The sequence below is a fragment of the Octopus sinensis genome, linkage group LG11 (genome assembly GCF_006345805.1).
Source record: "Octopus sinensis linkage group LG11, ASM634580v1, whole genome shotgun sequence".
Taxonomy (NCBI): Eukaryota; Metazoa; Mollusca; class Cephalopoda; order Octopoda; family Octopodidae; genus Octopus; species Octopus sinensis.
In genome coordinates, this window is record NC_043007.1 from 41,794,993 (window position 1) to 41,817,867 (window position 22,875).

At 34.5% G+C, this 22,875-nt stretch overlaps 1 protein-coding gene and 1 long non-coding RNA gene across 2 annotated transcripts in view; both read right to left on the reverse strand.

Moving 5' to 3' along the window:
* The window catches only part of LOC118765400, a 777-nt gene extending 196 nt beyond the window's left edge, over window positions 1-581 (reverse strand). Inside the window, exons 1-2 of the long non-coding RNA XR_005001262.1 lie at window positions 186-581; window positions 1-154 (exon numbers count right to left, since the gene is read on the reverse strand). The exon at window positions 1-154 is cut by the window's left edge and continues 196 nt beyond it. This is a non-coding gene — a long non-coding RNA (uncharacterized LOC118765400). The remainder of the gene's footprint in view (window positions 155-185) is intronic.
* Window positions 582-662: 81 nt separating this feature from the next.
* Window positions 663-21,584, reverse strand: LOC115217048 (cytochrome P450 10-like). Its single transcript, XM_029786626.2, has 12 exons — window positions 21,113-21,584; window positions 16,623-16,723; window positions 15,256-15,417; window positions 13,107-13,303; window positions 11,897-12,090; window positions 10,293-10,513; window positions 8,109-8,267; window positions 7,124-7,290; window positions 5,768-5,846; window positions 5,108-5,261; window positions 3,565-3,608; window positions 663-844 (listed from the first exon to the last, which is right to left on the reverse strand). Exons 1-12 carry the CDS (start codon window positions 21,129-21,131, stop codon window positions 710-712), a joined length of 1,632 nt encoding a protein of 543 aa, XP_029642486.1. The 5' UTR covers window positions 21,132-21,584; the 3' UTR covers window positions 663-709.
* Between the last annotated feature and the right edge of the window lie 1,291 nt (window positions 21,585-22,875).

Sequence of the window (22,875 nt, forward strand, 5' to 3'; positions counted from 1 at the left end):
CTCTTCATGGTATACAATTATATCTAAACTCATGAATTTCGCAAAGGTAGTTAATGACTAGTTATCCAAATGAAGGAATAATTATTTAAAACCTAGATGATGACAGTATAATTATATCAAAATCTGTACAATGATGGTAGAATTAGTTCAAAGTCTGGATGATGACAGTATAATTTTTCTAAAACCTGGATGATGACAGTATAATTTATTTAAAACCTGGATATTGACAGTGTAATTAATTTAAGATATAAACAATGACAGTATAATTAGTTCAAAGTTTGGATGATGACAGTGTAATTTATTTAAAACCTAGATGATGACAGTATAATTATATTAAAATCTGGTTGATGATGGTATAATTAGATCAAAGTCTGGTTGATGACAGAATAATTAATTTAAAGTCCATATGATGAAGGTGTAATTAATTTAAAGATTGGATGATGATGGCATAATTAAATGGTTGATGGCAGTATAATCAATTTAAAGTTTGAAAGATGATGGTATCATTTATTAAAAACCTAGATGACAGTTTAATTAATTTAATTTAAAATATAAAATATAATTTAAATTATAAAATATAAAATTAATTTAAAATATAAAATATGGTGATATAATTAATTTAAAGATTGGATGATGGGATAATTAATTTAAAGTCTGGGTGATGACGATGTAAGTAATTTAAAGTCTGGCTGGATGACAGTGTTATTTATTAATTTAAAGTCTTTCTTCTGTCTGAGTTCCGCCTGATGAACTTCAACTTGATTGGTCTGTCGGGTATGAGTACAATATTAGCTTTTGGTTTTACGTCTTCATGATGGTATTCTAAATGGTAGTTCTGTATAATCTGTTGAAACAGAAGAGAAAAACACTGTAAAAGTTAAAAAGAAAGAGAAAAAGAAAGAAAAAGTGGGGAAAAAGAGAGAGGGTGAGAGAGAAACAGAGATGATAGAAAAGGCAAGCAAAGTAAAAACAGTAATTACCCACCACACTAATTACCTTTCTAATAATCGTTAACTGCCAGAGGTAGCAATTACAGACTGGTTAACAGAGATTATATTAAGAATTCCAGTGAGTTATGCTGGGCAGTGAGATCTGAGTGTGTGTGTGTATGTGTGTGTTTATATTTGTATGTGTGTATGTGTGTGTTTATATTTGTATGTGTGTGTGTGTGTGTAAATGTGAGCATGATTGTATGTATATGAATGTGTGGTTTGTGGGTTTGTGTGTGTGTGTGTGTGTGGACTGAAGATGGTGGGGATATTGAAAAATAGTACCCGCGAAGCAGGTAAGAGTGAGGCAGGTGCAGGGATCAAAGCAGGAGATTAGAAAACTTTTGGCATTATTGATTCACCTTTACATGTGTTTCATTTGTTAATAGGAGTAACAAAATTGTACATGTAGTAGAAAACATGTAAGACATCTCCTATTAGAAATTCTTCAGACACAGAATCAAATAATTATACATAATTATAAATTATGACAACAACAACAACAACAGTAATAGCAATTATATTAATAAACAATTATAATATTTAAAGTTTTACTTGATTCTCTGGAGAATTTCTAATAGGAGATATCTTACATGTTTACTAATACATGCACAATTTCGTAGTTCCTATTAGCAAATGAAACACATATAATGGTGACTATGTAATGCAAAAAAAATTTCCAATCTCCTGTTTTGATCAGTTTTCCTCTACAGAAAATATTTTCTAGTATTTTCAGCGCTTATCCATATCTCACACAATAACATCTGCATTCAGATTTGGAATACAATAAGCAGATGTACTTCAAGATTACACAGCTTGGATTTTAACCCTATCTACATAATAATTATATATATATATATATATATATATATATATATATATATATATGCAGGTGCAATGGATAAATTGTCACCATTTTTGTATTTTTAATTTCACGCATGAGCATTGTTTGTTTTAGTCAACTACACAGTATAGTAGGGTCAGTTGAGCACTATCTGTGAGAAAACCAGCACCATGACGCAATTCACTCTACCAGAAATTTGGAAACGATATGCTATACTGCTTTGCATTTGTACTGGAAGCTCCAATATGAACGTTTCAGAGTGTTTGGGTGTCAAACTGAGGAAATGTACTGACAGGGATAAAAGTCAAACATCCAGTCAGCATCATGGTGTTTGGAGTGATCACTAGTGATGGTGGCATTATGCCTCCATTCATCTTCCCACACACCCTCACACTCAACACAGTACTAACTCCTTTGACATCAAGTGTCGGAGGAGGAAGTGCTACCCTGGGTCAAGAAGGTGGCTGCTAGAAGACCCTAAGTCTGGCAACAGGACTCTGCACCATGCTACATAAGCAGGAGAACCCAGTCATGACTGTCAGACAATTTCTGCAACCGCATCACCCCTAACATCTGACCACCTAACTCCCCAAACTGCAACCTCCTTCATTACTATGTGTGGAGTGCAGTTGAGTGAGAGACCAACAAAAGATGAACTGAAAGCAAGCATTATGGCAGCATTCACCAACTTAAACAAGGAGACTCTCCAGAAAAGTTTCAGGAGATTCCAGAGTTGTCTGGAGACTATGGCTGAAGTCAATGGCGATTTTACTGAATAAACTTACTCTTTAGTACTTCAAGATATTTTTATGCAATTTTGGTAAATATATCTGTTAAAAGGAGATGTCCTTTTTGTGTAATTTAGACAACAATTCATTCACTACACCTTGTATGTGTGTGTGTGTGTGTGTGTGTGTGTGTGTGTGTGCGTGCGCGCGCGCGTGCATGTGTGTGTGTGTGTGTGCGTGCATGTGTGTGTGTGCATGTGTGTGTGTGTAGTTGTAATAATGAAATCAATATAAACCATCATCATCAATATAGGAAAGCAGTGACTGCAAAACCATTGATTTGATGCATCAGTGATTTTTCAATCAGTATTTTCCAATATCATTGGCAATGGGTTTTGTCTGGGTATAAGGTTGCTTGTGGGTACATGCCACTTACTAGGTCTAAAAAGGCAAAAATGTATATCTAGCATTTCTACCACCTCTGCTGGATGATTTTTGTCTGCTACTGGTATATGTTTGTGTTATTTAACACAGTGTGTCCATAAGAGATATCATCTTCAAACAAATATTGGCATTTAATTTGGCTTTCCATGAATATTTGCATTAAGTATATTATGTAGATTGCTATTTTAATCTAATACTGATTCTACTGTACATAACGATTGTGTGTGTGTGTGTGTGTGTGTGTGTGTGTGTGTGTGTGCATGTGTACACGTACACACACATATATATTTATAGATGTGTGAGTCTATGAAAGTGTATACTCTCTCTCTCTCTCTCTCACACACACACACACATACTTGAATAAATTATAAATTGTATACATATTTGGGGTTAATTCTCATCATAAACATTGAATTGAAGTAAGAGATTTTGTTATGTTAGATAACAGTATAATGGGTATGAATGGTTGATAGAGTGAATAAAAAAGTGAGTTGAGGCAATTTTGAAGACTGAAAGACAGACAGGTATATAAAAACAGGAAAAAGAATTAGAAAAATACCTTTGTCAAAAGAAGGTGTATATCAAGTTCTGCAACTCTTCGCCCTACAGGTGTAAAAAATAAAACAGAAAGTAAGTAAAAATATGTTATCTCATCATTATCATTCATCACTACTGCTGTCATCACCACAACCAACACCACTGCTGCCACTACCACTGCTACCACTGCTACTGCTACCACTACCACTATCATCACCACCACCACCACCACTGCTATCACCATCATCATCATTATTATCATCACAATTACCATCACTAGCATTGTCATCATAAACCTTATCATTATACATTTCGTCATCATCATCATCATCATTTTCATCATCTTCCTCACCATCCTCATCACTAACATCTTCATCACAATTATCTTGCTCCTCATCAACATTCTCAATGTCACTCTCCCCTACCTCCTCCAGCACATCATCATCAACCCTCACTTCTATCCACATCTCAACATTATCATCTAAGATATCACCAGCAGCAGCATCAAAATCTTCATCACCACTGCTATGGTCATCTTTGTTAGCATCATCATTGTTATCCCCACACCACCAGTGTCACTCTTACCATCAAGTGTCTGCTGGTCATATTGGTACAAATGAAACATTACTACAGTTCATGCTTTGCTCATTCTGAAGCAGGTCTTGCTGACTGGAGGTCAGCCACTGACAAAAAAGTAAACAACCATATACATGGCATGGTTGTGTGGTAAAAAGCATGCTTCCCAACCATGTGGTCTTCAGTTCAGTCCCACTGTGCAGCACTTTAGGTAAGTGTCTTCTATTACAGCCTTTTGTTGGCCAAAGTTTTGTGTGTGAATTTGGTTGATGGAAACTGAAAGAAGCCCATCTCATGTATGTGTTGAAGTTACAGAATGTAAACAAACCAACACTGGTTGTCAAGTGGTGGTCAAAAACAAACCCAAGCATAAAGACACATAGTGTTGGGCAGGGCCTGTTCTCATATTCCTTATAGATAAGAAACATGAACACACACACATATATATATATATATATATATGTGTGTGTGTGTGTGTGTGTGAGAGAGAGAGCATGTGTGTGTGTGTGAGAGCATGTGTGTGTGTGTGTGAGAGCATGTGTGTGTGTGTGTGTGTGAGAGCATGTGTGTGTGTGTGTGTGTGTGTGTGTAATAATAATAATAATAATATGAGGGAATATTATTCCAAACTTACAGGGAAAAATTCAATTTAGAAATACTAAATCAAATTTCACAAAATATAATATATATATATATATATTAGAAAAAAACTTTTTATCAATTCAATAATGAAACACATGTCATTACTCTACCAAATATATACGTTTTATTTATTATTTTGCACATTACTTAATCATTGTTATATATTTTATCTTATATTTAATCTTTCTATAATATGTAATTTTTCTAAATGGTATTTAATTTTTCATTATTGAATTGATAAAAGGTGGTTTTTTACTAATTTATATATATGTATGTATATATATAATATATATATATATATATACATATATACCAGAGCAAAAGTAAAAGACATAAAGAGAACTCACCAAGACACATCCGTGCTCCCTGTCCAAATACTAGATTATAATAATAACGACATCCAGGTTCTTTTCTGATCCATCTGTGTGGGTCATATTTCTCTGGGTTTGAAAACATATTGGTGTCTCGGCTGATGCTGTAGAGACTGGCCTGTACCTTGGTCTGTCAGAATATAATAAAAGAGTAATTTGTTCAGTCATTTTCAGAGTTGTAAATCAGAGAAGATTTAAGTCATTACTGCTTACAATTTAGATCACTAAAATAACACTCAAAGGCATGCACATCTCAGCTTCTGATAGTATTTATCTGGTGTTGGGCAGAGCCTGCTTGTCATATTCCTTTCTAATATAGACATGTGTGAGGCACCCATGCTGGTGACACATCAGAGGCACCCATGTGGGTGATACACAAAAGACACCCAGTACACTTTATGGAGTGGCTGGCATTTGGAAAGGCATCCAATCATAGAAACCAAGTCAAAACTGTATATGTATATGTATATATACAATGAAAGAATGGAGAAACGAAAGAAGGAAGCGAAAAGAAATAATATGCAAAGAAATGAAAAGGAAAGAAATTAAAGGACAAAAAAGGAAGGAAAAGAAAAATATGGAAGAAATGAAAAAGTATAGAATACCATAATGCAATAATACAAATTCTTAACTCACCCCTGTCGGTACCTTGTAGCCACAGATGTTGACATCCTTTTGTAGGATACGACTGATGAAAAACACCACAGGATACACCCTGTAAATTAAAATCATAGAGTATAAGGTAAAGCATGGTATGTAAAACCAGGAACAGCTGATAAATGCTGGGCCTTTCTATATTACAACAAACAAATTAGAATTGGTACAGTAAATAATCCAAGGAGACATACCAAGTTATTAGATGTTAATCATTGACTAGTATTGTTTTTTTTCCTTCAGTACATAAGGACATTATGGTAAGCTTCATTGCTCCCATTATTCTCTACATCAAATATATTAATGCTAATTCAACACTAAACTAACACAGTTAGGATCCTCTCTAAAATATACAGGACATGAGCAATATGTATAAAGTGTACTCTGTTTTATAGAGGATGGTCTACAATATAAAGAGATAGGTGTTGAAATAGAGTACCAGCTACAATATGCAGAGAGGACAGTTAACAGTACAGGTAGCAACCTAAATAGTGAGGACCATCTAATATATTTAGAAAGGAGAGACCATAATATAGGGACTAGTTTATGATAGAGGAGACAATGTAGATTGTTAGAGGACCAGCTACAATGTAAAGTGGTTGGGTTTGGAAGGGAATCCAGCCATAGAAACCATGCCAAATCAGACTGGAGTCTGGTGCAGCTCCCCAGTTTACCAGCTCCTGTCAAGCCATCCAACCCATGCCAGTATGGACAAAAGATGTTAAATGATGAGGATGATCACGATATATGTATCAAAATTATGTATATACATGATTCACAGGCAAATTACTGCAGTTTCCATCTGAAATTAAATATCTTACAGACATGCTTTGAAAATTGACCTGGCAGCAGCTAGCAAGAACCCCCGATGTATTTGGGCCTTGTCAATGATGTCTACTTACAGTCACTTACCTAAAAGAAATATTTTAATTCTGATATGTAGGAAACAATGAATAATACATACAGTAATATTGCAAGTAATTACTTGCCCGAATAAAAATCCATTGAACACAATTGAAAGGACATTTATAAGAAGCTTTATCTTGGATGAAAACTACAGTATCTTGCCTGTCAAGAGTTGTTATACATTAAGTGTGATACATACATGGCTATTTTAATTTAATAATGTTTAACTTGCTTATAACAAATAATATTTGTATTTTGATAATGTCCAACAAGAAACAACTTCAAGTGTAGTTTTAAGCTATGGAAATGTAACTGGCAATCAATGGAAAGTGGATTTACACATAACCACACACACACACACATACACACACAGTGGCTATTATATATTTATAACATTAACTGATCCATAAGGTAATGAGTTCAAATACTGACCTGACTGCTTCTTTGAAACATGCTTTCACGAAAGGCAGCTGTTGTAGCATCTCTGCTGTGACAGTTTCACTGTCACCCACAACATTTTGGATTTCTTTGTAGAGCTGTTCTTGGGCATCTGGGTTATTTGCCAGGCAATACAGGATCCATGACATGCTGGTTGATACCTGCAGTGTGTAACAGTGACACTTAATACAATTCTATATTTGTGAGACAAGGAATTAATTTTATGTATACTATTTCTAGTTGGACTAGCATCCTCATCTTGATTGTTGATTTCATTATATTTTGTCTGCTGTTTGCTTCAGCCTTCCTTATGTGTCTTGTGCTGAGCTCAGTTGTTGTATAGCAATTTTAAATACAACAACTAAGTTCAACACAAGACACCTGAAGATGGCAGGAGCACACAACAGCCAAAACAAAATCAATCAAGTTGATAACATCAGTCCAACTAATATAAACAGTATAGATAGTGACACTTAAGTTCCTGCTGGAATATATTACTTATCAACCTTTTGCCTATCTTATGTATCATATATGATACACCAGACATATTTCCCTGGTGTCCATGCATCATATGTGATATGCATTCCCAATGTTTTCAACTGCCAGAGCTTTATATTAATCAGAGTGTCTGAAACAAGGGCTAAGTAAAAGTCAGAAAACAAACAGAGTCATTCAGAACCAACTTACAAAAATGCTTTGGGCAGGCAAAAGGTTAAAATTAGTATGAAAATCCTTCAATCATAGATCTGCTGACTCAACAACAAACAACAACAACACCTCCAGAAGAATGAAAGGCCAAATTGACCTTGGTGGGATTTGAAGCAAGAGAGGACTTAGTTATGTCAGTTTATAAACTGACATAACTAAGTCTGCTCTCTCTCTCTCTCTCTCTTTCTTTCTCACTCTATTTCTTTCTTGTAAGTTGCATATCCAACATGGTACTGAGTGCCATACTATAACAGGTAGAAGACTTACTCACTGATTCAACAGATGCCATCAAAAGTTCTATAGCCATGTGGGTTGATTCTTTCATAGTGAGGAGTTTCTGAGACACAAGGTGGCTGAGTAGCTCGTTATTTGATTGGTTGTCTTCATCTGTTTCACTGCATAGCATAAGTTCTTGTGCCTTTTCCATTTTCTAAAGAGGTAGTAAAAAAGAGAAGAAAGATAATCATGAATAATAATGCTAATAATAATGCTAATAATAATAATAATAATAATAATAATAATAATAATAATAATAATAATAATAATAATAATAATAATAATGATGATAATAATGATAATGATAATGATAATGATAATAATAATAATAATAATAATAATAATAATAATAATAATGATGATGATGATGATAATGATAATAATAATAATAATAATAATAATAATAATAATAATAATAATAATAATAATAATAATAATGCTGGAAACACTACTACAGATAGTACATGGATTTACCAAAGAAATAGATATGAAATTTGGATTAGAAAACTAGTTAAGAGTAGCAACATTACACTAGATAAAGCCAATGAAATAAGAGAATTAGACCAAAGCTAAACTTACAAATACTTAGGAATCCATGAACTAAATATGATACAACACAGACAAATGAAAGAGAGAATAAAGAAAGAATACTACAGATGAGTTAGATCAATACTAAAAACAGAGCTCAATGCTAAAAACAAGATAATAGGTATTAACACTCTAGCTATCCCAGTTATATGTCACAGCTACAATATCCTTAACTGGACACTAAATGAACTAACCAAAATAGACAGGAAAACAAGAAAAATAATGATAGGATCTAGGATGGACCACCCAAAATCTGACATAGAAAGGCTATATATACAATGTATAGAAGGTGGTAGAGGCCTTATACAGTTGGAAAACTATTATAAAATAATCACCATAGGACTGCAAAATTACCTACTTCAGAAGCAAGGAAAACTAATACAGGTAGCCACAAAACACAATCAAAACAAAAAACTGTTTTCAGTGTTCAACTGGTACTTAATTTATCCACCCTGAAATAAAGAAAGGCAAAGCTGACTGCAGCAGAATTTGAACTCAGAATGTAGTGATGTGCAAAATACTGCTAAGCATTTCACCCAGCACGCTAATGATTCTACCAGCTCACCACCTTAATAATAATAATAAGAAGAAGAAGAAGAAATGTCCTTATGCAGTATCAGGCACTGGCTCTCATGGCTTCTGATTCCAACTGATTGGAAGTGTTATCATGTTACATGTCTTGTTGTAAAAGATGGGCTACAGCAAATATTCTGCACAATATTACAGATTTGCTTGTCACTTGCTTGATCTTAACCAGTTGAGCAACATCCCTTAGTGGTTGATGACTTGTGCATCTCTGATCATGAGCAGGGGCAGTCAGGAAGCATCATAGCCATATAATATATATATGTATATATTGAAGTAAGAATCAAAGTTAGGCAAATCAAGTTCACCTATACATTTATATTTATTCAACCCTAGACCCAACATGCATGAATTTCTCCAAATTTATAACTTCATTTTATAATATGTGAGTTGATCTACATATGTATTTATTTTTTCAATATATTTTTAATGTATATATTTATATATTTAAATATTTTTATATGTATATTGTTAATGTATTGACTACTCTATATGTTTTTATATATCTAATATATACTTTTGATGTGTTTGATATATTGAATATACTTTCGGAGAAAATCATGCACGTTGGGTCTAGGGCTGAATAAATATAAATGTATATGGGAACTTGATTTGCCTAACATTGATTCTTACTTATACACTATTCTAACGCCTCAGGTTTAATATCCTGAGCAGTTCAAAGTGAAGTCTATGCATTGGAAGAAATATTTTTCTTTATAATCATATATATATATATACACACGGATGGGGGTCAGAGGGAGTGAGTGTGTAAATATTAAACACTTGAAAATATTGAGGTATTTAATATGGTGAGAGGTTAAAGCAATCAAAATTTGGTGTAACAGACAAATGCATTAAAATATGAAATATATAACTGGAAAAATTTTAGTTGCTATAGCAATAACTCATCTAAAAATATATGCATGTGTAAACAAAAGGTTCTCAATAGACAATTCTAAAATTAAAATGTAGTGTGTATAGGGGCAGTGAGAAGGAGGTTACTTACTTTTTTAAGTAAAGACGATCCTATGGAAACCAGCTGATCATTGTAATGCTCAAATTCTCGCCACCGTTTTGTTCGAAATATTTTATAGAGTGGCATACTGAACAAGAGGTAGTTGAGATGGCCGAGGAATCCTTGAAGGTTTTTCACAAAATCAATAGCAACTGAAGGTGGGTTTGCTTCCAGACAGCCCAATCTCTCATTGAACAGCATTATTCCAGCAGCTGTAGTAAGAAAATATATACTGTGTTGAAGAGATGACAATGATGATGATGGTAGAAGTGGTGGTGAAACAGTACTAATGATAATAAAATGAAAATAAAAACATTTCCAATAATAATAATGATAATTGCAGTAGAGTGACTGTGTGAAAGGCACCAGAGGGCCAAATGGATATGTGATGAGTAAATAGCAGATTAAATCTACCACTGGAAACAGTTATGGTCTTTGAGACAGCCTTCAGTTTCCAAATACCAAAATTTACTCACAAGGCATTGATTGAACCCAAAGCTATAGCAGAGCACACTTCACCAAAGTGCTGTAAAGTGAGACCAAGCTTTACAACTTCATAGCCATGTCTGTAGAAGATCAGAGGGGAAGAATTTTCTAAAGTTTTGAAGAAGAGGATCAGTCCTTGGGATAAATATTCAGCTATGTTATATATGTAAGGGCTGCTAGTCCCAGAACATTTTGTTTCCCTTTCCTTTTTTAAAATTTTGACACAAAACATTGGTTTTAGAAGAAAAAGGTATTGAATAAATTGTGTACTATCCATATATTTGTCAACTGTCATTATCATCATCAGCAGCAGCAGCATTTTAACATCCACTCTTCCATGCTTTCATGAGTTAGACAAAATTCATTGAGACAGATTTCTATGACTTCCAGGCACTAACCCTCACCTGTTTGCAAAGCAAGTTAATATTTCCCCATAGCCAGACTTTTTTCCACTGAAGATCGGAAATGGATCCATGATGTGAAAACAAAGAGGTACTAGTATGCACATGCATACACACACACACACACGCACACACACACACACACATGTAGGTGCAGAAGTTTGATTTCCAACCATATGGTTTCAGGTTCAGTCCCACCACATGGCACTTTGACCAAGTGTCTTCTACTTAGTGTAAAACAGAAAATTTTCTGGAAGGGTTGGGGAAAGTCATCTTTGACAGATTAGCATCCTATCCCTGTGAAATTAATCTCACACTCACTTAACCATACAAAAGCTGGAGTAAAGTGTAGCTGACGCTGTGGAGCTTTATGGAATAAAAAGAAAATAACTGATGTTGCTTTTGGTTTTTTCTTTCTAATGATGAAAGCATATGGCCTAATGGTTAGGGTGTTGCACTCATGAATGCAAAGTTGAGATTTCGATTCCAGACTGGTTGATGTGTTGTGTTCTAGAGCAAAACACTTCCATTCATGTTATTCCAGTCCTCTCAGCTGTAAAGGAGTGACCCTGCAATGAACTGACATCCCATCCAAGGACAATGCTGTTATCTCAGTCAATTATACACCATAGAAACCTGGTAGCCAGCCCTATGAGACCTAGGACCTGAGACAATACTTACTTCTTTCTAATAATATAAAATACTCACTTTCCATTGACCATCGGAAGAGTTCTTGCCGGAGATCTTCAGTTTCACCATTATTTTCATGTGTTAAACATCCCAGTCTGTGAACAAAGTCATTTGCTACGGCATTTTTGGAGGGAATGTGGCAAGTAATCATTTTAGGCACCAGCAGTTTCTTGCTCAGTATTTTTCGGTACCTATGCCAGACCTCGCTCTGCCTGAAATACATATGTAATTGGTTCAGAATATTTAATATATATTAAATATATTAAATATATTGAATATATATTAACCCTTTAGCAATCAGATTACTCTATCAAATGTAATGCTTATTTATTCTTGTTGTTTTGTTTCAATCATGCATTATCTTGTAACCCTGAGACTTTGATGATGTGATTATTTCTTTTCAGAATGATATTGTAGGGTAAGTATAAGGGGCCAGATCTGGCCAGTATAAACATAAAAGAAGTAGAATATTAGGGCCTGATATGGATGGTTTGAATGCTAAAGGGTTAAATAGATAGAACAGATATAGAAATATATATAGGTTTGATATATAATTATATAGAACATCAAATAAATATATATAGTACAAGGATATGAATATATAGAAATGGTATATTGATATGTATTGTGTGCAGCACATACATTTACTTATTATTTAAACATAATAGGTCATGCATTCAGTTGAGAAAAAAATTAAGGATTATGATAAAAGCAAATGTTGGTAATTTTGAATTGTAAATATATGTAAAATTATTTATATATATATCTTAATGCAATAGAAACAATTGTCAGTTTTATAAAGTGAAATGTATAATAAAGGTGTAATTTTCGCTATATATATTTTTTGCTATATATATATATATGCTCTCACAAATGTAAATTCATCTGTATATTCCTCTATCTCTCTCCCATTTTCTATTCATTTCACCCTTTCTATCCTCATAAGATATAGACTGTAACCAGAAGTATGCAGTAGGTATAAAGGGACATGAAGTAACCCACCCATGAGCAAAACCAGTGGCAAGGTTCACTTCTCCAAGAGCTTCCCAAAACTCATTTCTACAGTATGCATTAGTGAGGCACCAAATCTGTGGCCACCGCTACCCAGTACCATCACCACCACCACCTCCAATCACCAACACTACCACCACTATAATCATCATCAATCAATATCATTAAGGTCATTATAACCGCCTTTATATTAAAGATGCTTCATGTGTATACTCACGAGTTAAATATACCAATTTCCAAACCCTTTTCCCTCCGGTAGTGAGCCAAAGGTTCCAATGGGGGTCTGATTGGTTGACGACCATCTGCACGGATAACATTCATGTATTCTTCAGCATTTGAAATTGAGATGATTTCTTCTGGACCAAGAGTTTCTTTGATAATTTCACCATATTTCTCTGACCTTTTATGAAATATCTGAAAGAAAAAGATGGGCATGATGTTTAAGAAACAGTGAAGAGGTCTCATTTGATACACACACACACACACACACACACATATATATATATATATATAATGTAAATCCTGTTCTGTGTATGTGTGTGTGTGTGGGTGTGTGTGTGTACGTAAAAGATTATAACGGCCGTATTTTTCAACCGATTTTCTCCAAATTGGGAACATACATTACTTATGTTCCAGGGATGGTTTTAGACTCTTAAAATTTTTCACATAATGAGTAACGGGCCCCCTCGGGGCAGAAAACACCTGTTCCTGGGTTGCGTGGAGAAGGGAGGTATCTCTTTGCGAAGTAACTTTCAGAAATTGATTGCCTCCCTTACAGCCATTGGGCATAAAAAAAAATAAAATATATTGCTTTTTATATTAGATTCACATCTTTGGAAGATTTTTAAAATATTTACTTCTGGTTTTCTAGCGTCAGTGATGTCTATATCTCTCTATCTATATCTCTCTATTCATCTCTATCTCTATATCTATCTATCTCTCTGTATCTATCTGTCTATATCTTACATATCTATCCGCTCAGTTGAAGTCGACTCTCGGTTACTTGTTGGATCAGTGTCCTCCAGTCAGTTCTATCCTGGGCCGCTTCTTTCAGACTGGCTATGTCCATTCCAGTATCACTCTTGATGGTGTCAAGCCAGCAGGTTCTTGGTCGGCCTCTTCCTCTCTTGCCACTGACCATTCCGAGTATTGCTGTCTGTGGAGTTATATTGTAGTTTTAACTACAATTAGCAGTTTTTGACTGCTATTTCTAAATTTTCGGTATGTGGTGAAGCAACTTTTTGCTAAAACCTTAATTATAACATACATACATACATATATATATATATATATATATGAATAGTAATGGTAAGACAACAAAAGAATGAATGAGACCTCGATATTATCTAAATAGAGGAATTTATCCGTAAAATGATATGTGACAATTATTCAGTTGCTATAATAAAACTCCGAGTTACCACTCCAAGATGCCGGAGCAGGTTTCTGTCCCAACATCCAAAATCCGGTGTCTTATTATGGCAACCAACTAATTGTCACATATTATATGAAAGATATATATATATATATATATATATATATATATATATACACTCTTTACTCTTTTACTTATTTCAATCATTTGACTGTAGCCATGGTGGAGCGCCGCCTTTAGTCGAGCAATCGACTCTAGGACTTATCCTTTGGAAGCCTAGTACTTATTCTATCGGTTCTCTTTTGCCAAACCACTAAGTTACAGTATATATATATATATATATATATATATATATATATATATAAGAAAATAGTAAAGTGTGAAAAAACGACAGAAGGCTTAAATGTTAAAAAATATATATATTTGTGTCAAAATGTCTGGAGAATATTGGAAAAATTTTTTTTCCTTTCCTTAAAATGACATAATTTAAAATAAATTATGTCATTTTAAGGAAAGGAAAAAAAATTTTTCCAATATTCTCCAGACATTTTGACACAAATATATATATTTTTTAACATTTAAGCCTTCTGTCGTTTTTTCACACTTTACTATTTTCTTATATATTCACCCACGTGCTTTACCAAACAAACTTTCTTATCTATATATATATATATATATATATATATATAATATATATATATATATATATATATAGGTGCAGGAGTGGGTGTGTGGTAAGAAGCTTGCTTCCCAACTACATGGTTCCAAGTTCAGTCCCACTGCATGGCACCTTGGGCAAATGTCTTCTACAATAGCCTTGGGCCAACCAAAACCTTGTGAGTGGTAGATGGAAACTGAAAAAAGCCTGTCGTATATATATATATATATATATACACACACACACATAGAAATATACATCTGTAGGACAAAATGTCCAGCAAGGATACTGATGTTGGGTGGGTGCTTGAATAAACCATGATAAAATCAATCTTACCTTAAATATTTCAGTGAAACACAGTTTGTATTTGTCTCGGTAATCTAGCAAGTTGCCAATAAATGGTAAGCCTGGAGCACCGGGAATTGCTTTGAATGGACAGAGTTGTTCGTGATCTGAGTCAGATGTTTCAATTAACTGGACATGGTTGAAGGGACATTTCTGTAATGAACAAGAAGAAATGTGTCAATAACATATATTTGATTTATCACAAGCATGTTTAGGGTTTTATTTTCCTAGTTTTTATTCAGGAGTCTAAGGAAAAGGATCAACACACACACACATACACACACATACTCTCTCACACACAGGCATACATGCAAATACACACATACCTATATGTTTGTCAGCCATGTAGTTATATGGATAGCATTTATTTGGCTGTGCAGCACTTTGGGCAAGTGTCTTATACTATAACCCTGGGCCAAAAAAGCCTTGTGAGTAGATTTGGTTGGTGGAACTGAACAAAGCCCATCATGTAAGTGTGAGTGTGTGTGTGTGTGTGTGTGTGTGTGTGTGTGTGTGTGCGTGTGTGTGTGCGTGTGTGTGTGTGTATGCATACACACATGCACATAAGTCTTCTTATCATGACATTGCACAATAGCTATAAAAGAATGTCATCATATCATCATCACACAAGTGTTACTCTTGTAAAGGTACATGACTTAATGGTTAGGTGTCAGACTCATGATAGTAAGATTGTGGTTTCAATTCCTGGACTGGACAATGTGGTCTGTTCTTGAGCAAAGCATTTCATTTCATGTTGCTCCAGTCCACACTGCTGGCAAAGATGAGTAACACTGTGATGGACTGGCATCCTTTCCAGGGTGGAATATTCAGTCATGGCCAAAAGTTTGGAACATAGGTCTGAAAATTTGAATTATATATTAAATGCCCAATGTTATATTAATTTGCAATATGTTATTACTTGGCCAAAAGTCTGAAACATAGGCCTGATAGTTAGAATTTTTATATTAAATGCCCAAATATATACATTGTATATATTTGAATCAAATTGTACTTGGACATAATAATTTTAATTTTTAAGAAAAATGTTCCAAACTTTTGGCCATGACTGTATATGCCATAGAAACTGGGAAACCAGCTCTATGAGTCAATATAACTTAGAAAGGATCTTTATCATTTTATCTTTATCTAAGTACTGTTTTTCATTTCTTATCTGCTATGAAACATTCATGAAGGAAATATCATTATGTTTGAAAAAAAAGTTAAGGTTGTTCACAGGAAGGATATCTGACCCTACACAGTCTGCCTTCATGAATTTTGTCTGACCCATACAAGCAGGGGAATGTAAACACAAAAACAATGATGACAATAAAATAATGATGACAACAGAAATCCCATACCTGTACATTATAGTGTCCCGATGAAGTTGTTACAGCTACAGGATGTGGAAGTAGTTTGCCAAAACCACTAGTTAGTTTGGGTATCCGAAGCACATTTGACACTGTTAAATACAAAAATATGAATACATTTATAAAACATTATTTTGTTTTTTGCAGAAAGAAGTCTAGGTTATATATATTATGTTTATCACATTCAATATGAATTAATATTCACAATTCTTAATTTTTTTCTCCTTTGCCATTTTTAAATAATTTTCAACTCTGAAAATAAAGCTTAATTTTATACACGCATCTAAAAATAAGCCAAATTTACTTATGATCTTCTCATGTAGGTATATCCACTCATTTCCATATATTTTTTCCAAAGTTTGTTTATGATATAAACATCTACAAAATAGGTGCAAGCAGGTATGGCTGTGTGGCAAAAAGCTCGCTTTCCAATCTCATGGTTCTGGGGTCAGTCCTACTGCATGGCACATAAGGCAAATGTCTTGTACTATTGCTCCAGGCCAACCCATATTTTCTGAATGGATTTGTCAGACAGAACCTAAAAGAAGCCTGTTGTGTGTATGTATGTGTGTGTGTGTATGTATATATGCATATGTGTGTGTATTTGTGTTTGCCACTACCACTTGACAACTGCTACTAATTTGTTTATGTCCCCTGTAACTTAACAGATTAGCAAAAACAGACCACTTGAATAAGTACCAGGCTGGGGTCACTTTGTTCCCTTAAACCCTTCAAGGCAGTGTTCCAGCATGAGCTCAGTTCAATAACTGAAACAAGTAAAAGCAGAAGTAAATAAAGGTGAACTGTATAGTTTGATCCTTGGATAAGCAGCAAGAGGCAAAAATTTGAGATCATAGATACCCCTTATATGAATATGAAAACTAACTCTGTGACCAGAATTGAGTTCTTATACAAGGAAATGCTTGTTGTTACTTGAATTTAGCATACACGTAAATAAACACATACATGTGTGTGTGTGTGTGGCTGTGTGGTAATAAACTTGCTCCCAACCACATGGTTCTGGGTTCAGTCCCAACGTGTGGCACCTTGGTCAAGTGTCTTCTCCTAAAGCCTTGAGCCAACAAAAGCCTGGGTGTAGATTTGGTAGACGGAAACTGAAAGAAGCCTGTCATATATATATATATATATATATATATATATATATATATATATATATATATATATATATACATACATATCTGTGTGTGTGTGTATGTATATATGCATATGTGTGTGTATTTGTGTTTGCCACTACCACTTGACAACTGCTACTAATTTGTTTATGTCCCCTGTAACTTAACAGATTAGCAAAAACAGACCACTTGAATAAGTACCAGGCTGGGGTCACTTTGTTCCCTTAAACCCTTCAAGGCAGTGTTCCAGCATGAGCTCAGTTCAATAACTGAAACAAGTAAAAGCAGAAGTAAATAAAGGTGAACTGTATAGTTTGATCCTGGATAAGCAGCAAGAGGCAAAAATTTGAGATCATAGATACCCCTTATATGAATATGAAAACTAACTCTGTGACCAGAATTGAGTTCTTATACAAGGAAATGCTTGTTGTTACTTGAATTTAGCATACACGTAAATAAACACATACATGTGTGTGTGTGTGTGGCTGTGTGGTAATAAACTTGCTTCCCAACCACATGGTTCTGGGTTCAGTCCCAACGTGTGGCACCTTGGTCAAGTGTCTTCTCCTAAAGCCTTGAGCCAACAAAAGCCTGGGTGTAGATTTGGTAGACGGAAACTGAAAGAAGCCTGTCATATATATATATATATATTATATATATATATATATATATATATATATATATATATATACATACATATCTGTGTGTGTGTGTATGTAAATATATATGTGTGTGTGTGTTTGTCCCCCACCACTGGTTGACAACTGGTGTTGGTGAGTTTACATCTCTGAAACTGAGAGGATAAGCACCAGGCTTAACAAAACACAAGTACTGGATCAATTCATTCAACTAAAAATTCTTCAACACCTCAGTCATCAGACTGAAACAAGTAAACAAAAGAAGATATATATATATATATATATTTGATAAAGATAGTTATGGCCAATCTATAGGGTTACCCTGGGAAAGCACTTTATGGACATGAAATCCAGGGTAACCCCATAGACAGGCCATAACTATCTTTATCTTATTATTCTACTGCTCTATAACTGAGAGTGTTGCTTCTCTTTCCTATTTATTATATACTGACTATATATATATACATACATATATATATATATATATATATATATATATATATATATATATATATATATATATGTATGTATGTATATATAAATTTGTTGTTGAAAATGTACCTGAATTTGAAAAACTTGTAATTGTTTGTAAATAAATTTATTTACATACGTACATACCAAACTAGTTTCAACAATATTTTTTTGTTTATCAATGGTAAAAATTTAAAATTGCAAAGTAGAAAAACATGTTTAGTGAAGAATTTAAATGAGCTCATTTGTAGAAATAATAAGGCAGTGAGCTGGTAGAAACGTTAGCATGCTGGGCGAAATGCTTAGCAGTATTTCGTCTGCCATTACGTTCTGAGTTCAAATTCCACCAAGGTCGACTTTGCCTTTCATCCTTTCTTGGTCAATAAATTAAGTCCTTGTTTGTCCCGTCTATGTTTAGCCCCTTGTGGACAATAAAGAAATAAGAAATAATATCTACAACTACAAACACAGCAACAATAATAACAAAAAGACCAACATAAACTGTGACAATCAGAGTAGCAATAAAAGCAACACTCTTAACCTTATAAGGGAGCCTCTAGCCAGTTATACCAGCTCCTAGCAATAACAGTAAAATCTCCCTCAGATCCGACAGTCTTAAATAAAAAAGGGTACATTGGACAGTGTAGTGTCTAATGTATAGGATAGGATGATCATGGTTGGAATGCCTTTGAACACATGTCTTCTCTACTGCAGCTTACCTGGTGTTCAGTAACAACGACAATAACAATTTTAACAGCAACAATAACAAATAACAACTGTAATAACAATGATCATAGCAACACCAGTCATACTAATAACAACCATAACAAGAACCATAACAACGACAACAACAATAACCACAACAACAATAATCATAACAGTAACAACCATAACAACAACAACAATCATAATATCAATAATGACAATAATTATAACAATAACAATCACAATAATAACTATAACAACAATCATAACCAAAACAACAGCCATAACAACAGTCAGAACAGCAACAACCATAACAACAGCCATAATAGCAACCTTAACGGTATCAACAACACAAAACAATAACAATTAAAACAACAACATCCATAAAGAGCCAGTTATTAGCTGCAAATTAGTATTAGTTGGTGACATGTACCATGCTTTTGCTAATTGCTTTAGGTGCCTGTGAAATTGTGAGAAGGCATAGGTACCCTCTCGTCTTGACTCTCCCATCCTTTGATTTAATGGCATATCCAGGATGTTGAAGCTGGAGGGGGAGAGAGAGAGTTGCTCCAGCATTTAGCTAGTACTCTTTTATAGCTGCGTAGAGTGGCGCAACATGAAATAAAGTGCCTTGCTCAAGGACACAGAGCACCACCTGGTCCAAGAATTGAAAGCAGAGCATTATGATTGTGAGCCAAACACCCTAACCACTTGAACATATTCTTTTAAAACAACAACTATAGTAACAACAACACCAACCATAGCAACAGCAAATATAATGACAATCATAACAACAGCCGACATTAACCATAACTACAACAACTATTAATATTGGCATTCTGTTGGTCACAACAACAAAGGTTATACTTTATTGAATCAATGGAACAGCCTACTTGTGAAAGTAATGTGCAAGCAGCTTAGTGCTGCGCAGACATGCATGCCCTTAACGTAGTTCTCAGGGAGATACAGTGTGACACAGAATGTGACAAGGCTGGCCCTTTGAAATACAGGTACTGCTCACTTTTGCCAGCTGAGTGGACTGGAGCAATGTGAAATATGTGGGACAACGTCAGCAGCTGGGGAGCTGACGGGAACTTGGGGTTGACCGGAAGAGGAAGGGTGCAGGAGTGACACGCGCACAGGCAGGAGAGCATTGGGCCTTTCCGATCAGGGTAGCCGACAGGGCTGGATGTGTGAGCACTTCAACAAGGTAAGGGAAAAGCAGCTGCTATTTTTAGCGTTCGGGTCTGGCCACATGGAAGGGTGTGTTGCCGGAGAAGTCTGCGTCAGCGAAGAGAAGGTAGGTGTCTTTACTTCAAATCTCCCGCATACACCACAAAATAAAGTGTCTTGCTCAAGGGTACAATACACCACCAGGAAGTGAACTCTCAACCTTACAATCATGAACCAAATACCCTAACCACTAAGCCACATACCTTCACAGGCAACAACTATAACAACAACCATAACAACAACAATAATACAAATTACAACAAACTCAACAACTTCTTCAAGAATAGTAACAAAATCTTACTGAAATTTCTTAATTTCATTTTCCCGCTTCACTTTTGATGTGCTTGAGTATATATCACACGTGCATATATATGTGTGTGTGTATGTGTACTTGCATGTGTATATATATATATATATATATATATATATATTATATATATATATATATATTATATATATATGTGTGTGTGTTGTATCAAATTAGTAGTCTTTAGAGCATCAGGTAGAATGCCTTGTAGTATTTGTTCAAAGTTCAAATCTCATCTGTCACCAAATAAAAAAAGAAATCCAGCCCTTTGGAATAAGGTAAAAACAATGACAGACTTGAGAATCCTTAAATAATATGTGCCCAAGAATATTGGCAGATTATTCTCAACTTTGGCACAACACCTATCAAAGGAGAATTCAAAGGTTACTTTATGTGCGTTCAATGAGCAAATTCATACATACATACATGTATGTGTGTGTGTATATATATATAGATATGTGTATGTATATGTATGTGTACAAATATATGTGTGTGTATGTATATATATATGTGTATGTATGTGTATGTATGTATATATGTATGTATGTATGTATGTATATAGGTATAAATATATATATACACAGGTGTTGTTCAGTCTTATAAGTTGTGTGATGGGCTACTGAATTTATACACAACGGGGATGAAGATTTTGTCATCATGCTGCTGCTGCTGCAGCTGATGAAGAAGATGAAGGTGGTAGTGGTGGTTGTGGATGATGATGATGATGATGATGGTGATGATGGTGATGATGATGTTGATGATGACGTATGTGAATGGAAAGTTGAAGAAAGATGATGGTGCCAGTAGTTTTGAGAGCAGTGGGAGTTTTTATATCTAATAATCTATATATATATATATATATATATATATACACACACACACACACACATACACACACACACACACACCCATACACACTCAGCTCTCGGAATTCACTTTCACATTTTATGTAGTCATTCACAGATAGTTTAACAACATGTGTATATATGTGCACATATATGTGTGTAATGTGTGATTCCGGAAAAGTCCATATATAAAGACTTCTTGTTAACTAAAGACTCACGGATGTGACAAAGGAAAAGAAAGAGAAGCTGGAAGTGAAGGAAGTTGTTGTGGTTGTGGTCACAGTGGTATTTTTAATGATGGAAGTGGTTGTAGTGGGGGGGGGGTAGTCACCATCATCATTATAATCAATGAGTGATGGTATTGTTTATTGTTGTGGTAGTAATGGTGGTCACAGTTTTGTTTATGACTGTGTTTAGTGAAGATGGTGTTGTTCCTGTTCTTATCTAGTCCCAGACATGCCTTGACTATCCAGAGCTGTAATCAAAAGCATTCCAGTGACAATCAACCCATTTCCCCCTATATTTAGAGAACCCCCAAAACATTTTATCCTATGAGTTCTTTTCTGAGATAATGGGTGTTTGATTTGAGGAAGATTTTGCTGCTATTTTTACCAGATCAAATGACTATGTAGATTCTCTCTCATTGGCTTGTGATGATGGTTTTGGTTACTATTTTTAGCTAATACAATTCTATATTTAAGAGATGAGGAATTATGTACATTATTTACATTTGACGGATATTTGTTCTCATCTTGCTTGTTGTTAACACAACATTTCGGCTAATATACCCTCCAGCCTTCATCAGGTGTCTTGGAGAAATTTCAAACCTGGGTTCTCATTCCTAAGGTATTTTTCGATGTTGTTATTATTACTATTATTATTATTATTATTATTATTATTATTATTATTATT